At 39.0% G+C, this 25,046-nt stretch overlaps 2 protein-coding genes across 6 annotated transcripts; both read right to left on the bottom strand.

The window, feature by feature from the left end:
- Positions 1-1,561: 1,561 nt before the first annotated feature.
- atf2 (activating transcription factor 2) lies at positions 1,562-20,916 on the bottom strand. 5 transcript variants are annotated; one of them, XM_028023015.1, is made up of 14 exons: positions 20,843-20,893; positions 20,570-20,661; positions 20,195-20,267; positions 19,839-19,935; positions 19,632-19,750; positions 19,412-19,537; positions 18,934-19,112; positions 16,915-17,029; positions 15,002-15,094; positions 14,382-14,447; positions 9,829-10,071; positions 9,312-9,518; positions 5,999-6,104; positions 1,562-2,788 (listed from the first exon to the last, which is right to left on the bottom strand). In XM_028023015.1, exons 3-14 carry the CDS (start codon positions 20,240-20,242, stop codon positions 2,556-2,558), a joined length of 1,632 nt encoding a protein of 543 aa, XP_027878816.1. In that variant the 5' UTR covers positions 20,243-20,267; positions 20,570-20,661; positions 20,843-20,893; the 3' UTR covers positions 1,562-2,555. The 5 variants fall into 5 exon arrangements, with proteins under 5 accessions (XP_027878816.1, XP_027878815.1, XP_027878817.1 ...); XM_028023014.1 differs by lacking the exon at positions 20,570-20,661 and having other exon boundaries at positions 20,843-20,916; XM_028023017.1 differs by lacking the exons at positions 1,562-2,788; positions 20,570-20,661 and adding an exon at positions 2,795-3,234 and having other exon boundaries at positions 20,843-20,916.
- A 1,665-nt stretch (positions 20,917-22,581) lies between these two features.
- atp5mc3a (ATP synthase membrane subunit c locus 3a) lies at positions 22,582-24,719 on the bottom strand. Its single transcript, XM_028023019.1, has 5 exons — positions 24,567-24,719; positions 24,270-24,366; positions 23,476-23,550; positions 22,982-23,172; positions 22,582-22,888 (listed from the first exon to the last, which is right to left on the bottom strand). Exons 2-5 carry the CDS (start codon positions 24,306-24,308, stop codon positions 22,774-22,776), a joined length of 420 nt encoding a protein of 139 aa, XP_027878820.1. The 5' UTR covers positions 24,309-24,366; positions 24,567-24,719; the 3' UTR covers positions 22,582-22,773.
- Between the last annotated feature and the right edge of the window lie 327 nt (positions 24,720-25,046).

Consider the following 25,046-nt stretch of genomic DNA (forward strand, 5'->3'; position numbering starts at 1 on the left):
GATCCTAAAGCCCTATCAAATCAAATATTAAGAAGGACCACATATGATACATTGATGGCTTTTTTTACAATGTTTCCTAAAAATGTTGTTGTTCACGGAAAGCTTAATGTTCTGAAGAGTTTTGCATTATATGCTAAAGCCATAAAGAGTCACTTGCAAAGCAAACAGTTTACGAAGCAGGAAAATCTCTGCAGAACAAACATGTTCATGGGCCCCTTTAAATCTGGGAAAATAACAATCAACCCAAGCTTAATTGGCATTTAAAAAAATTTACAGAAGGTATTTATGCAAAATACATTAATGGCACTGAATAAGGTCAACATCACCACAGACTGAAAAATAGAAAGAAAAAGGTACTGCAATCCTACAATCACTGCTTCAGGGACAATCAGGCTACAGCTGGAATGTTAATGAGAAAACACACAGATCTAAGCAGCTCACCTCCCTCAGACTATTTTACATGCAGAGGTGAGCTCAAACATTCAGACTTGCACTACAACACTACGGCTGAGCTCAGCCAAATTCAGCTATGTAATGTTTGTGTCAGCATTCAAAAATCTACTTCTAAAAAGCTGCCAGTGCTCAACAAACTCTTGAAAAGTAAAACCCGTCATCTCTTAAATATGTGCAAAATGGTCAAAAAATACAAAATACAAAAAAAAAAAAACTTAATCAAAGAGAGTGCTTATAAATCAATTAAGACAAAATGATCCTCTAAGCACTTTGGTAAACTTAATGGAGTAAATGACTGCCTTCAATTGAAAAAGAATAAGATACAGCAGGTAATACAAGTGTTAAACACCTTAACGTTTTTCTCAGTAAGTAGTTTTCAAATGGGAATATTTGCATGAAATTCACACCATAGGTTAGTGAGAACCAAAATAATGCAAATATAGAAAGAAATCAAAACGAATAGATACATAAATTCAGACATGTGTAATAAGGTGCAGTGGGAGCGAATAATCATTAAGCAGAAAAAGTTGAAAAAAGTCACAGAAAGCCAAGAAAACAAAACAAATCTGCTAGTATTTAGAAAGCTATCCTCTATATCAGTACAAATCAATATCATTAGGTTTAGTCCAATTAAATGGCATATGAATAAGTATATCATCTATGGTCATGAGCTTTGGGTCATGACCGAAAGAACGAGATCGCGGATACAAGCGGCCGAAATGGGTTTTCTCCGTAGGGTAGCTGGGCTCTCCCTTAGAGATAGGGTGAGAAGCTCAGTCATCCGGGAGGGACTCAGAGTAGAGCCGCTGCTCCTTCACATCGAGAGGAGCCAGTTGAGGTGGCTCGGGCATCTGGTGCCTCCTGGACGCCTCCCTGGTGAGGTGTTCCGGGCACGTCCCACCGGGAGGAGGCCCCGGGGAAGACCCAGGACACGCTGGAGGGACTATGTCTCTCGGCTGGCCTGGGAACGCCTCGGGATTCCCCCGAAAGAGCTGGAAGAAGTGGCCGGGGAGAGGGAAGTCTGGGCCTCCCTTCTGAAGCTGCTACCCCCGCGACCCGACCTCGGATAAGCGGAAGAAGATGGATGGATGGATGGATGAATAAGTATCTCATGATTGATAAAAGCAAAGAGTTTTTTCAAGACCTTCCCAACATTATTGCTGCAAAACATACTGATTCCACTGCAGTTGCATTTCTCCGATTTGAGTCTTAGCACTTCGGCGCATCATTGAGTTGTTGACAGAGGAGTCAATAGAATACTCAGAAGAGTTGCTCGAGAACAAAGGACCAATCAAAGAGAAATTCAGATAGATTTAGCAAGTTCACTTTTTCCCTGAAAATGAAAATAAGTCACTCAACGTGGGGTGCAAGACTTCTCTGCTGAAGAAAAAAGAAAACATTCTGATGCTCATTTAAAGTTTACTGTAAAATACTTTGGCAAGTCAATGAAATACAGTGAGAATCAGACTAAAATTAAACTGTTAGGATGCCTTTGGACACAACATGTTTTGGTGAAAAATAGCGTTGGATGTCAACCCAAAAATGCCACACCAGCAGCTAAGTTTGGAGGTAGGAACCTGACAGTGTGGGTTATTTTTCTTGTATTGAAGCTGTTATTACCAAAAAGGTTGCTCTACGTTCCGTCCAATTTTACATAGTTAATAAGCTAAATCCTAGTTTATTAAAAATAATTCTTATGTGCATACAGTTTTGTTGTAACCAAGATTAGGTGTGGATTTCATCTCAATAACCCCGTTAGAAGTAGAATAGTTGAGAAAATGTTAATTTGTTAAATACTTTTTTGATTTTTGCTGCCATACAAAATAAATAAGTCAAACATATATGAAAACAATTAAAAGCAACATTTTGTACAAGTTACACCTAAAGTGCTTTTCTTTAGTGAAGAGAAAACATTGCATCTTTAAAAGCATAGACTATCAAGTACAAAAGTTAACAAACATTTACCCAAACAATCAAGAATAAATTAAAGTGTATGGTCCACAACTGAAGACTAGAGAGAACCCCTTTCCTCTGTTTGTCACAAAAAGGTTTGAGGGCCACTAGCGCTCCAGTGTGGGATGCTCTGGAACAGTTTGGGATGATCAGCTCCCTGAAGGCTGGGACCGGGTGCTGGCCCTCCGCGGTTGGCTCTCCTCTGTGCTCTGCTTTGATGTGGCCGCAGCGGCGCTGGGTGGGGCTGAGACCGCCGGGGTCGTTGAGGAGGAGGAGGAGCTGCTGACCCCGTTGGAGGTGCTGACGGAGCTGTGCTGGATGGCCTCATTCTGCGGGCTGCTGGGGACGGACATCTCCTCGCAGCTTTCGTCTTTGTCGGAGACTGTAAAGGCATCAGAAAATATTCAGTTACGTTGCCTACCGTGCTCAGAATGCCGCTTGATTGGATTACATTCTAGCACATGAAATCCAAAAGGCTCGGGATGGCTTTGTTGCAGCAGCCTAATTACATGCAAAACAGCTATCTGCATGTGGAGTTTGCAAACCATTTCATTAATCCCCATAATGCTACTTTTGCACCTCTTTCCTTTAATTAACGCTCCAGTGTCAATTTAAACCCACATCATAAGGGTGCATTACATTCTGGGGCATGTGGCACTGTTTCCCATCCCTAACTGCATTCTCATTTGTTTCTTGTTACCTTGCCAACTACTGCAGCGACAGATGATTACAGCACCTGATTTTAATGATGCTCACACTGGAGAGTAGGGAAGACTTGGAGTCGAAATGCCACCAGCTGTTAGGCAGTTGCCTTGAATTAATTGGATCCTGATGGAAAAAAAAAAGAGACTCCACTCTCATGCTCTGTTTCATACAGGAATAAGGAGCACAATGATAATTAATATGGCTAATGATATGAAGTCACTTGTTATGGCTCTCTGTAATTAATGACTGGGTCTCTGAGAATGTAAAAGATTCCAAAAAAAAGATGAGATTTCAGCCACCTTCCCGCCCTAAAGTGCTTTTTTAAAATTCTGTTTCAGGAGGTTAACTTCAGAATAAATTAACTTGGTGAGTTTTGTTTCATGTTCAAGTGAACATCATTACTTTTAACAACACTAAGTGGTAGCCAGTGGATTTATCATAATACTCTAAATTTCTGCTTCCCAGGGCAAAGAGGGCTTATTTCCGCTCTCCTGTTTTTTTGTTGGGCTTTTTTTAAGAGGGTCTTCGCTGTAAACAGATGGACAGCTCGGCTTGCCAAGCGAAACCATGTCCTGGCTTGTTTGCGGGGCAGTCTGGGCTATTCCCTTCCACCTGCCACGGCTACGCCTGGGCAAGACGATGAAGGGTATTACAGGGTCTGGAGGGCGGAGAAGCCTTATGGGATTTGTAACAGGGAAAACATAAAGCTTGATGAGATCTTTAGTGGATTGGTCAGAGTTTAATAAAAAGACTTTACTCATTAGCAAAGTAGATTATTTCAGAGACTCCCAACAAGGGGGTCCTCATTGCCTTGAAACAGTAATCCTGCCTTTGGAGCCTTTCCACATTTTGTCATTGTTCATTTGAATTTAATGTGGACATTGACTAGGTCATTTTCACACATGAATATGCTTTGTTCTAAATCATTCCACTGTAGCTCTGGTCTAATATATTTTTAATCCAGGATTGCCCTGTATTTTACTCCCATCAGATCCAATCAGCTACCAGATCCTTGTGGAAGACAAACATACCCACAGGATGATGCTGCCACTATCAATGCAATATTTTACATTGGGAATGGTTTGATCATGGTGTTCACATAACATTTTAAATTATCGTCAGGAGTTGTGGAATCCAAAAGCTTTTTGCTGTCCTTTAAACAGATTTTCAGATCTCAGCATCTCCTTCAAAGTTACAATAAAATTATTTGCTATTTCTTTGTTTAATGCTTTCAATTGTCAGCTGGTGAATTAAGCCGTTTGAACCTTGACCTTTTGCCTCATGACCTAAATGTCGCCACAGGTTTTCCTCTCTGTCCTCTCTCTCGTGTTCCTTGATCTTCATGTTGCCGTTTGTCCACTATTGTTCTCCAACAAACCTCTCTGATCAAAAAATCTGGATTAAAACTGAAATTAAATTATACACACACATATGTCCTATTTATTAATTATGTGACTTCTGAATGTAATTGGTGGCAGAAGATTTTATTTGGTGGTATCAGAATAAAGGGAGGTAAATCAAAAATTGATACCACACTTCTCAATTTTTCATTTGTAAGAAATATGTATATTTACTTTACACTATTGCTGTTCATTTGTCTATTTAAAATACAAAAGATGTATGCACAAATTTAATTATAGATTATATTATTCATAAAAGCACATTAGACATTTTTAAAAGCTGGAATAAAGACAGTTCTGTTGATGCAATGTATATAAAACAAACAGTGAGAAGTTTAAGAAAGGAGATCTAACAATGTTTTAATAGTTTTCAAACACTCTAAAAATTTTTATTTTGATTAATATCAGAGTAAATGTTTGATATTTCATTTCAATTTTTTCCAGCCTCTATATGAACTAGATTTTTTGTTTATGCTCATATTAAATCTGTCTGGCCAACCACATCAATTGATGTATCTGGGGGATTCCTCCAAAACAGGACAAAAAGTGCTTCAAGTGTCAACCTTTACAAATATCCAGAGGGAGAGAGGAGAGATCTTGGAGAGGAAAGAGGACCATATTCTTTTGTGGATGCCACTAAGAACAATATCTGCACCACACCAAATGAGCCTTCAACTCCAGCCTGGACGCCCTGAGTCCCATCATGCACAGGAAGTGTGTCTGTGGGATGGTAGGCAATAAGAGATGCATAATGAACAGGGCTGCTTGGCGGACGATCCACAATGAAAATTTTCTGCAGTCTTGACAAGCCTGCTGCTTTAATGGACTCATTTTGGTGGCAATCACTGTCAATACAAGTCAGGCGATGTCTTTAGGGCTACAGTGTGGAGGAGGGGGTGTGTTGCAATCTCTTCTTTTTGCAGAGTGCCTCATCTGTGAGGGGAGGTAAGTTATGACCACAAAACCAAAATGACAGAGGCCCCATCTGAGGAAAACGAAGAAAAATCGGTGAAATGATTCTAAATGAGAACATGTTATGATGCTCTGCAGAGTAAGCTGACAACAAGAAATTTAAATTAAGAACTTCAGAATCAGCACAGTCTTTTAAGTGTTGATAAAGATGATCACTGTAAGCTGAAAACATTAGAAGGGGGGAAAAAAGTTTAATCACCACATACAGGTGAAGCAATAAAACAAGACACCCTGCGTGAAGAGCACAGACATTTAACGTCATCTCACAAATGTTTATCTGGGCGCCAGATGACGAAAAGCATTTCACACGCCAGCTGTGGCCTCTCTGAAAGGATGGGAACAGCAGCACCACCAATAAAGATCTAAAGTTCTGAAAAGTTTTACGGAGAATAAACAAGAAGAATAGAGCCTAGCATGTCGATGGTTCTTTCTGCTAAGACATGTCCTTAGCTGGAGCTCATTTTAGACACGTTTCACATGCAGCCTCAGGCTGAGAATAATGGAACATTACTCACTGTGATAGCCAGACTTCTTCTGCATGACGGTTACAGGGCAATCTTTATGAGCCAGAAGAAGCTGCTTCAGCTGAGCCACTTCGTTTCTCAGCAGGGTGACTTCATTCTTGGGGAAACAAGAGACACACGACGACAGTCAAAGAAATTGTCTCTCTTCAGAAAGGAGGTTCCCCACAACACCAAGATCAGATGTAGACCACTGCTTTTCAAGTATTTTTATAAAGTAGATACATTTCTTAAGCTAGAAATATCTGAAAACAGAAATATAAAAACAGATTTAAAAATAAAAATAAGTGAAATGCATTTTTTTTGCACTAGAGGAGCTCCAGTACATCAGCTGGTGAGCAAAATCTGAATATTTTCAATTTGATCAACCTGGCCGGTTGGAAACAATTAGATTTTTTTTTTCAATCATTTAATTCATACTAATCACTACCAAGTCATACTAAGAGCAACACTCTTTGGTTTGGTAAGCTCAGTATCAATGAGACATTTACAAATTCGGACAGGGGAATTTTATAGGAAACAGAAGAAGATAGCGAGACTTCAAAATGATAACAGGAAGGCTGAACAGACTACAAAGTTGCTCAGCTTTAAGCTTTTGGCTTTTCAAATCATGCCTGATATAAAACATATTGAATTCAGAAATGAAATCTCATATGTAGGTAAGGACCTACATTCTCTGGAGAATTCACACAGACTAAAGATTTATTACCTCTAATCGGCCAAAAAAGCTTAAAATGTCAAAATGATCAGCTATTTGTCTTCATTTCAAAGTATTTGTTGAACCATATTTATATCAAATCCTCTGTCATACATGTTACATTCCCCTTACTTCTAATATGATAAGTCACACCAGGAATGATAAAAAATGTATTTAAATTGCTGTTATTTCATTTTTTTTCTATTGTCTTAAAGGGAAATCTCAATAGGCTAAAATCAGCATTAGCAGGTCAAAGCTTCCTTTCTGGATTTTGGGAATCAAAATTCAGCATATTACAGATTTTGTGTATTAAAATATTTAAAGGCGGAAAGCAACTTCCAAGAAGGAAAATTCTATATCTGTGTGTTAGATGTTGTACTACTATTTTACACTTATAAAATTGCCTATTAGACATTGTTTACATATTCATTTCTGTTGTTCTCTTGTAAGCTGACATCTTGGTCAATTCTAACATCTTGCTAATAAATAATAGTGTTTTTGAACAGTCTGTATATAAGCTAATAAATAAGCTCATAAATAATAGTGTTTTTAAACAGCCTCGTACTCTAGCTGGACTAAACCTAAAAAGGCAGATATTTGGTTTTGACGTGGTTGCAATCTGCACCTTATGACACTAGATGTCACCCATGACCATGGCCATTAGAATAGGCAAAAGCTTTTTCTCTCATCCATGCAGTAAACATGAATAATAACACGCACACACAAGTACAGCTTCTATCTGCCTTTGTTTCGTCCCATAGGAATAGCTACATTTTTTTAGAGCTAATGACGAAATCATTAAATTACAATATTCAGGACCCCATTTGTACTTTAGTGCTGTGCATTATTCCGGGGAACTTGCATTTCTTCCCCTGAGAAAACAACAAACACAAGAAAGGAGAAATGATATAATAAATTAATAGAGGATAAAGTATAAAACACTGCTTGCTGCACAATAATTATGGGCCTTCACTGGCTACCAACCAGCACATTTGTCAGAGGTGAGCTGTTAGGGTTGTCAGTACAACTTCGTAGAGGCTGCAGAGATTTACACTCCTGTGTCGTTACAGCTCCCAAGAGAGCTGAGGATTTCTGCATGTCGTAAAAGAGAGCCACATTACGCTGAAGGTGACTTTAACTGGATTTAGAGCGGCCAGGGGCCCGCGCAACAACCAGTGGCAGATTTAAGCTCCTTCTCTTCTCCTTTAAAGGACTGAGAGTGGCTTAATCTATTAGTTTAAAAGCAGCCAATTTATCTGATTCCATCTGTTTGGTTTTGCTGGTGTTGGCAGGGCTGAGCTATTGTAAGCCAGATTTAAACACAGCTGGAAGGAGCATATGTATCACATGTAGCCAGCACCATTTTCAGAATGCTTCCAGCATATCTGCTGCCATTTAAAGCTAATATAAACACAGGTGGGCTCTTTTTTTAATACTCCTTCCAATTTATTACAGAGATAAAGTTTTGGCTAAAAAAGTGACACAGGGAGCATGACAGCAGATCTGCCGCTTACTTTAAAGGATCATTTACATCAAATTACACCACAGCTACAAGTTAAAGTAACCTAAACAGGACAATGGAGAGTTAAAACTCGTTTCTAACTTAATCGAAAGTAGCAATTGGGCCTTGGGTAATGCTGGGAGCCCTATGAGCTGTCTGGTCTGACACCTCATTAAAAAGCCAGTTAAGGATGATGTTAAAATAATTGTGCATCATTAGAGGCAGTTTCGCTGATCAGCTGGGCCATGTCAGCATGGGTTTCTTTTCCTTTTTTTTCTCCACACAAAAGCTGCTCTGCTGATTAATGCTTTGATAGAAAGTGGCCTTATATTCTCTACCACATGTTGTTCCCCTCTTATCTAGCCGGGACACTTTTCTCTGTTTTTCAGATACCTGTTTTCAGGTATCTGTTATATATCTGCTCTTACTCACCTATGTCTTGGTTTTGATCCTCTCTCATTCAAATGTAATTGTAGACAGAACAACCATGAAATGTGGTGATAACTTGATTTTGAACGCTGTTTTATTCTGAAGCATTTTTTTATGCTGCCGAGTATTCCCCTCCTCTTTCCTCCGTATCTCACTCTGCTTTTATCCAAAAAAAAAACAAAAAAAACAAGACGGTAAGCAAGTAAACATCACATCTCATTTAATTGTCTGGAACACCGATGTGCCGCACCCCCGACTCACATTTATCAACAGAGACAGCAGACACATGAACTGTTTCGAACTTGTCAGCATCAGATCCTAATTGCTTCCTGCGAAATGAAGGTTCAAAAAGACACCTTTTCCCTGGGAGATTTTTGAGGCCATTCGGTAAACTGCAGAGACAGAAGCGGCGACACGCTTGTGTGCGGCTGACATCTGGAGGATACATCTTTATTGACAGGGACGTATCGACGTAAAGGGCTCACACTCTACTGCTGTCACACGGCAGCTCGGCTTAATCGGCTTTAATGACTTCATCACAGCAGAGGAGGAAAAGAGTGTGTAACATCTCTTCATGATGCATGATGAATACACACACATATTTATGCATCTTAATGCTAGCACACACACAAAAAAATTAAATAAACAGGTTGTTGCATGCAAAAGGTGTCTGGGATCACCTGTAGTTGTGTATTCATGGAGCCCAGGTCCTCGGCCTTCTTTTCCAGAGACTGGACCCATACTTTCCTCTTCTGCCGACAGCGAGAAGCTGCGGCCCGGTTACGCTCTAGGAACTTGCGTCTCTTCTCATCGGGGTCTTCGCTGGTGGTTCTGCGCCGCCGGCCTCCTGTGGTTGGAGGGTTTGGCACAGGAGGAGCAGGGGAAGCCTGGAAGGTGACAATAGGAAGGACATACATGCATGTAGTTCTAAAAACAATGTTCAATGACTGCTCATGGGAAAACTTCAGCACTACAGTTAGGGTAGTGTGAATATACTGAATGTCAAAAATAAAGAGTTTCAGCACAAAAAAATCTTATCAAAGCAGTTGTCAAATTTGTTCTTTGATACTCTGTTTTGTGCAAATAGAGCATCATTAAAATACCTCCTGAATTTTAGAGGCACACCTCAATAACATCTTCTGCCACTAAGTGGGGTGTTTTGAGGATACAAGTTGGACTGTTGGCATGAAAACCTACGGGTGTTTCTGTGGTGGAGGTGGCTGGCTGCTGAAGGGAATGTGTGGAGGCTTCCTCAGTTGTAGGCAGTTGGGGAGCCGGAGTTAGGATCGCAGCCGGCACCGGGGTTGGAGTCGGGACTGGAGTTGGGGTCGGAGCAGGGGAAGCGGGATTAACGGTGTGGGTTACTGCACTGCTCTGGACCTCGCCTCCATCTCCATTGGTTACCTGAGGAAGCTGCTGGCTTAATGTGGCTTTCAGTTTCTGCGAACAGAAGAGGACAGATAGTCACTGAACAGCTTGAAAAACAATTATTATAAACAAGAAGTGGTTTAAAACTATGTATACACAGCTAAACCCTAACTTATTAATACATCTCAGATATTTGGATTTAAAATTATTTTTTAATAAACCAGGAAGTTTGTGTCTGATAGGAAATCAGACAGGCGTCTCTCAAATAATTACAATTATTTTCATTGTTCTCCATATTTTTTTTTAGAAATAATGGGATGTTAAAACGTATTATTACCATTCTCAACATTAAAAAAATGCGTACTGGCAATACAGTCATCAAACCCTATCAGCCAGCTGAGATAGTGCACTTGGAAGAAAAAGTTGTGGAAAATAATTAGCAGGCTCCACTAATAACTTTGAATTATTGCACACATCATAACCTTGAATTTTTCAACATATTTCCAGTGTAATATTTTGATTCTGCAATAAACATACATTAGTTTAAAGCTTTTTACCCCTCTGCAGTTGCTGTGTTAGAAATTGAAGCATTTGCCATAAATAAGCAACATTATGAATACTTTTATAGCTGCTAACTTCTAAAGTCATACAATGCTATAGGCTAGTTAAAAATTTAAAAGGGGAAATGCATATTGATAACTATATCAATATAAAAATGCCAGAATTAGCCAAAAGGCAACTTTCCAACTGTGGTACATGCTGTCAGAGAGAGAGAGAGTTGCGTTGGAAAAGTTGAAATAAAAATGGTTTAAAAAAATTAGTTAGTAGCTCTTAAAAACTTGCTTCAGAGAAGGCTTAGCACTAGCTGCAGAGACGGATCAGGAAAAACTCCTCATGTTATTACTGAGAACATTTACTAGATACTATAAAATACTCAATTTCACTGCATGTTTGACTAGATTTAGTGTAGTAAGAAATAATATTCAAGTTTTCTTCATCGATTGTTAAGAAAAAATACGGCTGATTTATGATACTGCTACTAAAACACATATAAGCTAAAACTGTGTATATGATACTGGATTACTTCACACACACAACTGTATTAAATGTTGTTGGTTAGCTGAAGTGATAGTTACCAAAAGACCCGTTAAAAACCTCATCTTTCCCATTTTTATCACGACTTGTCAGGCTCTGCACAATTACATTGCATGTTTTGTAGTGACTCAAAAAAGGGTGTTTGGTGAAATCTACTGATAACTTGAGGTAAAAACTGTCTATTTGCAGGATCTCCTCCTCTACAAACCGGTGTGTGAAATTCACAGGTCAATTTTTTCAACATCAAACCTTCGGCAAACAAGGTGAAAGTGAATGAGGCTCCAAGCAATAACAAAGTGAGAGAGAATACATTTACATGGCAAAACAGAGCACCGCATTATTCTAACAGCTACCTTTGCCAGACCAATCTATCTACCAAATTAGTTTATCGTGTAATACCCTTCCAGAAGCTCTTCTGGCAGAAACAAGATATTATTCTCCTGGAATGGCCTGCAGAATGAGGGAAAAGCCAGTCAGATTCATATTTCATCTCTGCCATGGATACCTCATCAGTGTAATAACCCTCCATCTCATGGGTGTTATTCAACCATCTGCTACTATATTACTTATCTTTATTTTGCAACTAATTAACAGCATAATCTTCTAAATTCAGCAAGTTAATTATCATTATTGTGGTCTTTGCAGCATCATCAGTCCTTGTAAAGTGCCGTCTACGCCGGCTCCCCTCGCCGGGTGGGGGTGGGAAGCGGGCAGGTTGAGCTGGGGGTCTGTTTTCTTGATGCAGGCTCATTAGGTGTTTGCTGATGAGCCGAGTGTGGTGGGAGGCGCCGCTAGTGAGGAGGGCGGAGGAGGGGGGGATGCAGGTCAGGCAGGATTCTGCTGAACAAAAGGTTCCATGCAGGGTGAGGCTGACTTAATGTGCCTCGCTGAGCATTTGCCAGGATGCCCCCAGCTGGCTCTCGCTCGTTGCCCCCCTCGTGCCCCTCCTCCTTCCCATCAGGTTGGCCCTGGTGACGGCGTGCTGTGCAAAACGATGTCTCGGCGTTTGTCATCTCTGCTCCGCATGATCTTGAATAACTCCCTGCCCCGCCCTCTATTATTCCCCACCAGTCAGGATCAGTCCTTCCCACTCAACACGCACACTTCTTTACGGCTTGGCTGATAATTTCCACAGGCAGAGCACGCTGTGAACACTTACACGATGTTCACGGGTTCTGTGATCTATGCTTCATCATATTGCCTCTGATCTCCCGCCCACACACTTCAGAACAGTGGGCTTTAACTATCACTTCTGTTATATAGGACTGCTGTGACTGTCCTCACACCATAGAGGGTTAATATGATGCGTTTCTTTAGCACAAATACGTCTAATTATCTTTCCATGAGACACCATACAAAATCCATTTTTAAAATGTCATTGTCGGAAGTAAAAAACGATAAGAAAAGAAAAAAAAGTATAAATTACAAAACTTTTTTTTTTCCTCTATTACCTGCATAACAACAAATGCCTTATTCAATTGAATGTTGTTTCGGAGATAGTTTCCAGCAGGTGGTTCAAGCTGGGAAGGAAACAAAATGATGCCAAAAAAATAATAATTTCTGTACAGTTATCAGAGTTCCTGGAAGAAGTCATACGTTGCACATAACAGCTTTCTTTTTAGAAATTGTTGTAACAAATCATCAATAATCCCATCGTAAATGTTTTCCTACTGTGTCTTTTCTCAAACAGGAGAGACATTGTTTCATGTTGCTTTTATCTGATTCTATTTTTGCTTTTAGACAATATGTCATGTTTTTTGTGACTTATGTGTCTGAGAAAGGATATTATCTTCTATAGCTTGAGGCTATAGAAGAAAAATAAAGGGAAACTATGACTAGTAAAAGGTCAGTCTAAATTAAGATTGAAAGATAATTGGCTATTTATTTTGTTAAGCAAATGGTTATTATTAGTTAATAACTATAACTTAATAAAATTAAGTTATACTTTAAACTTAATTTAAATAAATGATGCTGAACGCTTTCCAAATTGGTTTTATTTGTCTCAGTCAGTGATGTATGGTAAATATCTGTTTTGCAGTTCTTGTAAAGGCTTTACCTTCCCATGGAGCTGATTTTAATTCATCTTTAATAAATATATTTGTCGGGATCTGTCCCTTATCTGTGTTTATTTTGAGTTTCTGTCTCTCTGAGTCTCCGTGTTGTCCTGTCTCCCCTTGATTGTTTCCAGGTGTTTCTTGTCTCTTTGATTACCCTCTGTGTATTTAACCCCACATGTGTTCTTTGTTCCTTGTCGGATCCTCGTCGTGTCTGTCTAGTTTCCAGTTGTCACCTGTAGTGATCATTGCTCTCTGCTTCTCTGTGTTCTGGACTTTTGGATTTGCATCTTATTAAATCATCTACTTTATCGCTACCTGGGTTTGCTGCCTCTGCCTCACCACCACTCACACCGCAAAAACCTGACAATATTCATATTCATAGCTTTCCAATTGCTTTTTTTCTACACATCCTGTAATAAGCAGTCTTTTTAGTTATATTAGAACCCAAAGCAATGTAACTGTGTGTGTGATAGCACTTGCTGTAAAAATAGGTTTTATGAGCAAAGACAAAATAATTATAGCCTTGACATTTCAGGCGCCTTAAATTTGCTGTTCACACCTACAGTGTTTCTAATTGTGAAGCTCTGTAGCGCCTTTCAGATCATACCTCATTTATCTACAAATGTTGAATGGGCCTGACATAAAATGATGAGTTAAAGTTAACCCCACAAACTGTAAGGGACAATACTGGATTACACAACACAATAATTTCCTGATCCCACATAAAGGATTAGTAGTCGTCTCGAGACTTTTAAGGCACTTTTAATGACCTACCACAACTCTTGACATCTTAATTTTAATAATATATTATTTTTATTGAAGCAACTTTTTATGTTTATTTCAGGGTGTTCCCAATAGGTCGGTTAAAATGACATTAAAAAAAAAAAAGTTTTATTGCATCTTAGAAACTTCATTTTGCATAAAATGAAACTATGTAGTGTTGCCCGAGTAGTAGTGGTTATCGATCTTTACTGTATGTGTCACTGCATGATCTGTTGAGGAAACACGCTCTGAACCTTTAGCTCATCCTGTTGGTCGTCATATTTCTCAGATCCTGTGTCAAATTTCCTGTGTCAGATCAGCAACACAGGAAAATCTTGCTGTGCCACTACTTAGTGGAAAAACTTGTGCTGATGCTGTTTTTGCTTTGTTTCAAATCACTATTCCACACTCTTTAAAGAAATATTTTTCACTCCTTTAAGTTCATAATAATTACAAGTTTGAGAATACCCTCTGAGGTGGATCAGGGAAGTGATTTTGGTTGTCCGACTTCAAATCCCGATTCGGTGTTAAGACCTGAGGTGTAAAAGACATGACGATCACAGAATAAGTGATGATCTGAAAGTGGGTTTTAAGTATTCTTCACAACACTCTGAAGAGTGTTGAAAAACCCCCCCCAAAAAACAGATTTTTGAGTTTTCAACCAAAGTGTTAGCGTCAATGGCTAGTTCAGCTCAAAATAATCTAATACCACTAACCAGCAAATTTAAAGTCCAACTCTAGTTTATGTTCTAAAACTATTTCTGATAAAATGCTAAATGATCATTTTTATTATTTGTAGATAACATTTTGCCAAAGATGGTATAATATATTGTATGACATGTTGTTTTATAAATGACTAAAACATGTCATGATTTTTGTGACTTATGTGTCACAGTGGATCAACTCCAGAAGGATTGTTGATTGAAAAAAGGTGTAATTAAAATCTTACTGGGGGGAAAAGGCTAACCATTGTATTACTCCTTTAATGCTAGATCCTCTTATTACCTTGGCTGTTATCATCTCCCTCAAATGGGAAATAACAGACACAGCATGGAAATGATATCTGATGTAAATGAGCTAATAAATACCAGCTTTGCTTCTGATTGGACGGGCTGAGGCTGTGGCGAGGGAGGTCCAGGGATTCCAGGGACGGCAGGCACTACGGTGACAGGTCTGACAAGCTGACAACAGAGACACAGACACAGATCAGACCAGAGAAAATTAGTCTTCGGCGGGAAAAAGCCTGGTGTTGGCCCCCTCCACCTCACCCCGCAACACAAACACTAACAGCTATGGCAGACTCTCAGAGCTTCCCCCCATATCTCAGCCTCATTAGGTTGGATGGCCCGTTATTTTGCGGAGGCAGCGCCACATGGAGATGCAGCGTGCACGCTAATGAACCTCTGCCTGCCTGAGTGAGAGCATATGGACAGGGAAGATGAGGAGAGGATGGAGAGACACGAGTCAGAAGGCCAGATTCAGGCCTCTTTTCACAGCCGCTGACAGCGAGACAGTGAGGGAGGTGGGGAACACATGAGAGGGGTAGGGAGGAAGAGATGATCGAGGAACAGGGAGACCCACTGGTGGCTCGTGTTCTCCATCTATTTTAGCCGTTCTTTACTTGTCAGAGGCTCTCCATATCCCAGCAGACAGGGGAGATGGAGGCTTCTCCCTGCTGTGCTTCTATCACACTGTTTCTCAACCTTTTTTGGGCCAGCGCCTCCCTGTTCATTATCCAGGTCCCTCAACGCCCCCAATCAAAACAATTTGTAGGTTTCTTTGCACTGAATATTATTTTATTATTAATATTACTATCACTATTGTTGATGATTTGATTTTTATGGTTGTTTCTGCATTTATCATCAAAAATAATTTCCCAGAGAACCAAAAGGCCATGTGAATAGAAATTATTTTTACAGGCGTCTACGAAAAATGTAATGAATGAACATTCAGGTTAAAATCGGTAGGTCTATCAGCAGCCAATCAGAGTGGAAAAAAAGTATTCTTGTTCTGTGCCATTTTCTGATGTTAGTTGTTAAATCTTTCACAAATTGACCAAAATGATAAAAGATGTACAACAATACCAGTTAAACAAAATTTAATGCTACACAGCACCGTTTTAGCAAGTTTCTCAAAGTCTAAACTGGTATTGTTGTGCATATAAGGTGTAAAGTTTACCTTCGAGCAAACGCCCCCCAAAGGAATCCCAGCGCTCCCCTTTAGTAAAAAATTTCCACCAGCGCCCCCTGCTGTCCATTGAACGCAGACAATCGCGGCAGCAACGCAAAATACGACAGACATCCACGTGAGGGAGTCACGTGAGGGACATCCACCTGAGGTTTGTATTACTGAGACAATCAAAAGAACATTTTTGTACAGCCTTTCAATTGTGCCAGAGATAAAAACCTGGTTGTTTAATTCTACAAGGACAGAGCTCTGTAAGGCATCCTGGCCTCCAGCCTCAAAGAGCTTAGCTAAATCCTGTTTCTTTCCAGCACTGACAGACTGTTTTACTTGTAAGTTTATTATTTCCCTCAACCGCTCATTCTCTGAGGTGACTGCCAAACCACGATAATCTCTCAGAGTTCCTTTTTACAATACAATGTGTTTTATGCGTTTTTGCGTACATTTCAGGCGAGATAATTTCGCACTTAAGTGCAAAAATGTGTATCCAGGTCAATTTTAAAACAAAAATATGCTTCAAGTAATTTAATTTGCATTTAAAAAGAGAAGCTAGCATGTCAGCAAAACTCACTGTTTGCCAAACATAGGACTCTTCAGTTTGGTGCTGACCAGCAACTAGCCAATTCCTCAAGTTAAAAGCTGGTTGATTCCAGTTACAAGCCGATTGAATCTCTATAGAGTACCTTTATTTGTTAAAGCAATTGAATTCTGTGTTTGTACAGGACAAAATACAGAAAACCCAAAAGATCTGATGCAACACAGAATATAATTTCTGGAATACTCAATTTGTGCAAATTATTTTTGACAGAGCACTCACTGGGATTGTAGTTGGGATATGTACACTTGAGCTTGTAATCGATGCAGGTATTGCAACTGGCATGGTCTGGCCATTAGGCAACTGTAAGAGCACAGGGAAGGTACCAGTCACTGGGCTAAAAGAGAAAAGAAACCACAAATAAGTAAAACACAAAACAACAATCAATGCATAAACAGAATGTCTTGAAGGAATAAACTGATTCATTTTAATTCAGGTTTTGCAGAGTTATTGTCAACAGTCAGAGCTTTACCTGCTGTAAACAGTGGCCCAAGTCTTACTGGAAAATAAGAAAGTAATTGTGATTGGTGCTAATAACTGGTAATACCAGGGTAAGTACCAATCTTACACGGTTATTTGATTTGCACAAGTCAGCTATTCAAACTGAGGATCGATGCTTGTTGTCAATTAAACTCCTGCTTAGTTAAACAAAGCAGGTTAAGTGACATGACAGAGAAACTGAGTCACCTGATGATTTAAAATGCAAGTTTCAAATTTAACACTTTTTGTTTAAAGACCGGAAACTTTAAAGTAGATAACCATCCACAGTGTTCATAAAAACAGCATTAACATTAGCTTTTTGGGCCTGAAAATGTTTAAAGATATTCATTTTAAACATGTCCGCTTCAGATCCAAATCATTTTATCCACTCTTTGGTAAAAAGTATTTCTTTAAACTACGGTAACTCTGGTCACAAGCTACTGAATGGAAAATACTGACTGCTGACAACTCCACACAACCTGACTTGGAAAAAAAAAAGTCAAAACTATCCCTACAAGACAGAATGATTATCAGCATACAATTATGACATATTTAGATGACGGAGATAAGATAAAGGAACCAAAAAAAAAATATATAAGTTCCTAAACCTCTACTCTAAAATGCAAATATCACAGACCATACAGGAACAACTCGACAAAAAAAAGACTACACGAGACCTGATAATAATGATCGGTGTTGCCCAGATACAGTGTTATTTCCTCAGGGCAGATACAGAAAAATCAACTGAGTTTGTCAAACTCTTCTGATATTCATTGCAATCATAAATACTTGTTCCAGAAAATACATTTCTTCTTAACAACTCTACTGAATTCAAAGGTTTCCTACTTCCTATATTCAAGTAGCACTATATTCTTAGAACAAGCTAAAGGAATGCATAGATTAGCAAAAGTTTATATACTTTGCTTCACACACACAGAAGAACAATCATGAATTCTAACCAAAATACATCCAAACTTGTGTTCAAATCCAGTATCAAAAACATACAAACATGCTTCAAATGCATCTTTTTATTTTAAGTTGAATGTCCCTCTGCTAGTTGCCCTTTGAAAACACATTTCTTACCGCCATCAACAAACTTCTGGAATAATTCTGGTTGGATATCTCTCCACTCGTCCTTACAGAATCAGTGTTTGCTTAAAATTATTTCCTTCCTGCGCAATATGTCAAGGTAGCACTTTCAAGATCAGGCTTCAGCATTGTAGCAGCTGTCAAGCATAGTGCTGGCAGTATGATGCTGAGTTGCTGTTTGCTGCCTGTGCTAATGGTGATTTGCACAAAGTGGTTTCATATACACAGTTTATGACCTTCATGAAAGTATTAAAATTTCTGAATAAAACACTGGGTTTCAGTCCAAACTCAGTTGATTTATTCAACTCTGTCTGAGAGCAAATTTGTAATAAAAAAATCTAACGTTTAACCATCATGACTCCCAGTCAGTCAAACAGCCAAAGATTATGGGCACTCGGTTGAAAAATGCTTCCTAATAGTGAAGATTAAATACTACTCACTCAAAACAATAAACACAGTATCTGAACAACACCGATATCATTTTTGTTTTATTGATGCAACATAATTTCTTTGCAGCTAAACAAAAAGATTTCAGAATGCAAATGAATTTAAAAAAACAACAACAAAAGAACAAGCGCATGCTGCATAAAATGCAAGCTCACCACAATATACTTCACAAGTGATTTGGTAGAAACTAAGATGTTTTTAAAATGGATGCATTTTGTTACTTACACTATAGGCCTATTAGTGGAGGGGACTTGGGTAATAACAGAGCTAGATGTTGGCGATGGGAGAGCTGGCTGTATTACAACACTAGTCTCTGTGGTTGCTAGAAGTACATTGGGAACTTGGAGGGATGCAGGGTGGACTATAGTGGATGTTGGCAGTGAGGCTGGCTGCAAAGATAAGTCCTGAAAACACCATACAAGACCATAGCTGCAAGAATGCGTCATCAACACCAGATCAGTTAATTGAACACCTCTAACATGATGGAGTCACTCATTTATCAGGAGAAGAAGTAAATCTTCATTGGCCCGATAACTATTGTGCGAATGCACAATGTTGCCCCGACAGTTATCATTACACAAGTACTGTATTTCAAGCAGCTCATTGCAATAAATCCACAAACTATACAGCAGATAAATTGATAAGACAATCAAGAGAAAATCACAAGCCACAAGTCAACCAGGTGTAGTTTTTTAAGCTTTACCTTATCATCACTTGTAGTGGATTCAGGATGAGGCAGCGGGCTGTCTCTATGTGCGTCTATAACTGTGGGTTCCTCAATTTTGTTGCGTATAATTGGTGTAGCAAGAGGTGACAAATCCAGGGGTAGCTGCAAAACAAGGACCAAAAACAGAACAAGGATTATCAGGAAAAAAGTTCAAAATGGACCCAAAACTAGGATGATCTGGAAGCAAGTTTAACACCTTTTTGATGTCATCTTCGGTCGATTTTTTGAAGTCATGATCGAACGGACTTGCAAGTTCGTTAAAGAGACCAACTTCCTCGCAATTCTTTAAAAAGCGGGTGGGTGTAGGAGTTTGGTCTGAAATTGACATTATTGTAAGTAAACTGGCTTGGTGATAAAATACTTGTCATTTAAATAGCCCACCTGAAATTAATAGTGAACTCACCTGCAATGATAAGATTGTCATTTCTTGCTGGGCCAAACTTCAGTGTCATCTCATGTTTGTGTTTGTGGACAGCCAAATGGTCTTCATTAGTGAATCTCTATGTAAGGTATAAACAAAAATGAAAAACAAAAACAAAACATCATAATAAAGATGTTGTATCTTGTGGCAAAAAAACAATCATCTTTATATTTGGTTACTTTTTATGGTAACACTTTATATTATATATATATATATATATATATATATATATATATATATATATATATATGAATGAGGATACATGATAAGGATCATATACATAGGTATATAAAGTCTATGTTATTTATTTTTAATGACTGAAAACTGCAAGGATTTACCTGTCCACACCCAGGAGCAGTGCACTGGAAGGGTTTATCATCACTCATATTAAGGAGTTCCTTTTACTTCCACCTATAATTAAACAAAAAACAATTTTAAATATGGGAATGATTTTCAATGGTTAATACATGTAGCCGTGAAACAACCTTACTGCTGTAGTCAAAATTTTGCCAAAGATCAGAGTTAATACTAATATGGAAATAAATGCAGCATTGATTGTAAATGTGAACGCTCTGGGCACATCTGAACAAAGCCTTATCGATAAGGGGCGGCTGCGGTGGTTGCTTACAAGTCCATGCTCTCATAGAAAACGTAAAGATAATTTTATTCAAACACAACAGTTAGTTTGTCCTATCGGGTGTCCCATATCTGACCTGTAAATAATCACCCTGCGCTCACAGAACAGCTGTAAGGATGCTACAGAGGTTCATCTGGTTCCAGTCGCTTCCATGAAGCAGCCTTAGTCCTGCATTGACACACAGCCGTCGCCATATTAGAAGCTAACTGTCACTGTAAACATATGAGACGTGAGCGTCTAGTTTAGCTCTGGTTTTATTGCACCAAACACGAGTAGCCCACGGTCACTCCGATGCTGTATTTTAACACGGTTGAGAACACATCCGTTATCAGTTTATGTGGTCACTTACCCCCTCTGCCACAACCCTCGATTTCTAAAATCCCACGGCTTGTCCAAAGTATCGCGAGAGCAAGTCCAAGTCTTCCGTAAACCTTACACTCATACAAGATCGGCTCTCATAAAAGAGGCTAGAAGGTACCAGACAATATTGTGAAGGAATGATTAATAAAACATTTTAAAATGTAAGATAAGCCTGTTCAACTTGTATTATATTGATTAATTACACACAAAGTGCTACAATTTATACGTTTATTTCAGTTTAATTTGAGGGTTAATAGATTACAAGCAATTAAAACCCCCCAAAACGGTAGCATAAGAATATCAATACATTTTTAATACATTAGAGCTGCTCTATTATATTATTATAGAGCAGTTCTGCTGGACATTATTTCTTACTTCAGTGTCCAGCAGACTGCCACTGGCAGAAGTAACAAAAGGCCTTTGCCAAATAAACTGACCAACAGATTGCTGCAAGCATATCAATGGAAAATCGAGTGAAAGGAAAAAGTGCGGAAGAAGATACACAAACAAGAGGTACTGTCACAGTCTTAGAGGATTGGCTGAAAATGCCATTGGGGGAGATTCACAAGGTGGGAGTCATTTCTTGAAGAACCACCACATGGACATACCCAGAACAACCCACATTTGTTGCATTAAATCCCTCCTAAAGGTAAAACGAAAGAAGAATCTTACCTTGTCCAAGGAAAAGAGATGAGTTAAAAATCCAAGCAGTATGGGCAAAACTGTGATGTTTTAACAGTCAGTGATGATTAAGGGAGGCATATTTTGGTGTTAGTCCACCAGGCTTAGTCAAATCCAAAAGCAGCACAATCATTCTCCAGGTTTTTGCTTCACATTGCTCACAAGCTATAGACTTCATTTTAAAGCAGGCCTTGCATTGCAGTCAGTACCAGTACATGATTCAACAACCATATAACTGTCCAATTAGCCAGCAAACTCACTTGGTATAAACCCCAAATAATTTAAAAAAGAAAAATGACACCTGACCCAACAATGCAGATGGGTTGAAGGCTGCAAATAGAGGAACCTGGGTTGGAATAGTAACAATGCCAAAGTGATCACCCAATGCTGCAATTTAAGCTAAAAAAAAAAAGTATTAGTACACCCATATGCTGTAATATACAGCAGAGAAGCTGGATTTTTTTTCACCTCCCATTTAGCTGTATGGCAGAATAATCAAAAACAGAAGTGTTTGTGTAGGAATCTGCAGGGGGTTCTAAACTACTCAAATACATTTTAACATTTACTTTGATGTTTGAAATGAAGTGCAACATACACTGAACTAACTAAAGCAGTTGTGTGCAATAGAGCTCAAAATTTAGTCTTTGAGCTGCCCATGAAGTGTTTCCTAAGAACTGGATGAAAGTTTCACCATTAAAAGTAATTTTTTTTCTAATTAGCCAGTGAAAAGCTAATCAGCCAAGCTCTATGACTATTTTGTAGCTTTTGAAACATTGTGATGGCAAAGGAAAAGGAAACATTTAAATCAATTAAATCATCTAAGTTTATTCAGTGCCATATACAAAAGCAAGTTGCCACTTGCCGTCTAATTACAGTATTAACTGCAGCTGAATGTCGAAGTCATTAAGGTGGACCCCAAAACGCTAGGTGAAAACGAGGCTGATTTAGATCTAAGCAAATCCTTCACTGAAAAAGATGACATTCACAAAAGCTAAACGCTTCCCATTTGAACAGTGTGATGTTCCAGACAAAAGGAACTGCCATTACTAAATAGTCAAATCCATGTATTTTAATTGTGTAAGATCTTACATTTGTACAATACATGTTTTGCTTATTTGGACAGTGTCTGAAAGACTTGAAAAATGTACATTTCCATGACACCAACACAGAACAATTTTGGTAGCCACAATAAAATATGTAGTCACATCTGTGGAAAGAAACTGTTGCAGGGGGATGATTTTACATAGCAAACAGAATAAGGAAAGCGACCATCAAACAGAAGAGTCCCATAGCTTCAGACAGGGCAAAACCCAGGATGGCATAGGAGAACAGCTGCTGCTTCAGAGATGGGTTCCTATAAATGACAAGTCACCAGTAAATCAAGACATTAAAAACACTAGTGTGCAAACTGTTGTTACATATTTTTTTGCTAAAATTAAAAACAAACCTGGCATAGCCAATAATGAGACTACCAAACACAGTCCCAATTCCAGCACCAGATCCAGCAACTCCAACTGTGGCAGCTCCTGCTCCAATAAACTTGGCAGCAGTGTCAATATCCCGGCTGATGGCGCTGGTCTGGAAGCCTCTCAGAGAGACCTGGGTGAGGGGATTCTGTGGCATCACAGCAACCGTGCTCTGCGGCGGGAAAGGTCTAAATGTCAGAATCTTTAAGGTTTAAGTGCAATAAAAGATTAACAATGACAAAGTCAAATATGAAAAACCACGAAAGAACCAGTTGTGGCCTAAAGTTAGGACACATGCATCAAAATTTCAATATGAAATTTTACTAGAGTAAAAAAGAAAATAGCATTTTCCATCAACTTCATTAGGTCACACAATTACTCAACTCGTTTTAATTACAATGCAGAGAAAATATTGTCAAACACTAAAATTATATTTAAAAACATAAACAGCTGATGAAAAGCTTAGAATCCTGACCTCTGTTTTGGCCTCAGGCCTGGACAGTACAGAGGCAGACAGGGGTCTGTAAAGAGCCCGGGAACCAGCACGCACCTGCAAAAACAGAACATAAAAACGTTTTTTTTTTAAAGTTACATTTAATTTATTTTAATAGCGGAAATCCTGTCCTTGTCATCACATACAAGTGGATATGAAAGGCACCTTGAATGCCAGTGTTTGAATGCCAACTAACAACTGTGGCATTCAGTCTCCCAATGTTGTTTACACTAACAAGTTTATTTCGTTTTGTTAAATCGTAGATCAGCAATTAAAATGTCCTCAGTTTCCATTACTGTAGAATTTGTTAGATATTATTGCAGAGTACATAGATTAGCTTATTAAAAGATTTGTATCCAGTAACATGACCTTGGAGATAGGAAAGCATCTGGGCTACAAACACCTGACAGTATGGTCAGATAAGCTATGAACATGCAAACTAATTACTTTGAATTCTTGCAGCACGGTTAGCTATGTTGGGCTAACAATGAGTTTAAATGACCTTACAAAAAGCATTCATTAATGATGTCTGCTAAGAGTAAAAGCAATTGTAGTACAACATTTTAACTTAAGTGCCCTAAAACACAGCTCATGCAAACGTTAATGTACTGCTTTCTGTGAGAGAGCCTGGGCTAGGTTTAGCATTAGCTCCTGACTAACCCTGCAGGCCTAGTCGGTGGATACCCTTGGCATCAGGCTAGTCAAGTTCAATCGGAGGCCTACATCTTAAACCGTAACTCTAACTAAACAGTTCGGATAGGAGATTTTTAACTCACCACAGCCGGCGTGGACACAAACTTTGCACAGGCATACATCTTGTACTTTAGGTAGTTTTAACCGGTTCGGTCAAATCTGGTAGAAGCCCGGGTCTCTCTGAAGAAGGAAGAGCGGAGAGAAGTAAGGTCAAACGGCTGTAAAAATGCCCGACTTACAAAATAAAGACATTTGAATGTGTATTCACATCCATCCTGCATGCTGCTCACACTTGTATAGAGCAAAGTGAAGCTAAGCGAGAGGATGAATATAGATTTAAGAAGATTCGCTTCTCATTCAAACTGCCATTACAGACTTACCGACTGCAGAGGTCGAACCACAGTGGAGGAGAGAGAGCGCCTGCGCGTCGTGATGTACAAGAGTCCCGGATGTGAGTGGAAGGTCACGTCACGAAAACTTTATTGAAAATTAACACAAGACAAAGCAACATAGTCACGCAAGTGGAAGATGTTTAAAGTACAAAAAATTTCCAAAGATGAGTGGCCGTTTTTGTTCATATGAACGCGAATGTTCACATGAACATTCATCTTTGGCCATTTTTGTTCTTTAAACATCTTCCACTTTGGTTTGGAAGGTTGGACGGTAGGCTGGATGGATGGAGGGTTGGAATTAGAGTTTGAAGAAGGTTTGAAATTAGGGTTGGAAGATCGATTGAAAGAATGGTTGGAAGGAGGGGTGGAATTAAGCCGAGAGGTTTGGAAAGTCGTTGGGAAGGTTTGTGAACCCTTAATGCTACAATGCAAAGTTTTTAGCTGAATTTTTCAGAAATTATAGAACGT

This window comes from Xiphophorus couchianus, chromosome 7 (assembly GCF_001444195.1).
Source record: "Xiphophorus couchianus chromosome 7, X_couchianus-1.0, whole genome shotgun sequence".
NCBI lineage: Eukaryota > Metazoa > Chordata > Actinopteri > Cyprinodontiformes > Poeciliidae > Xiphophorus > Xiphophorus couchianus.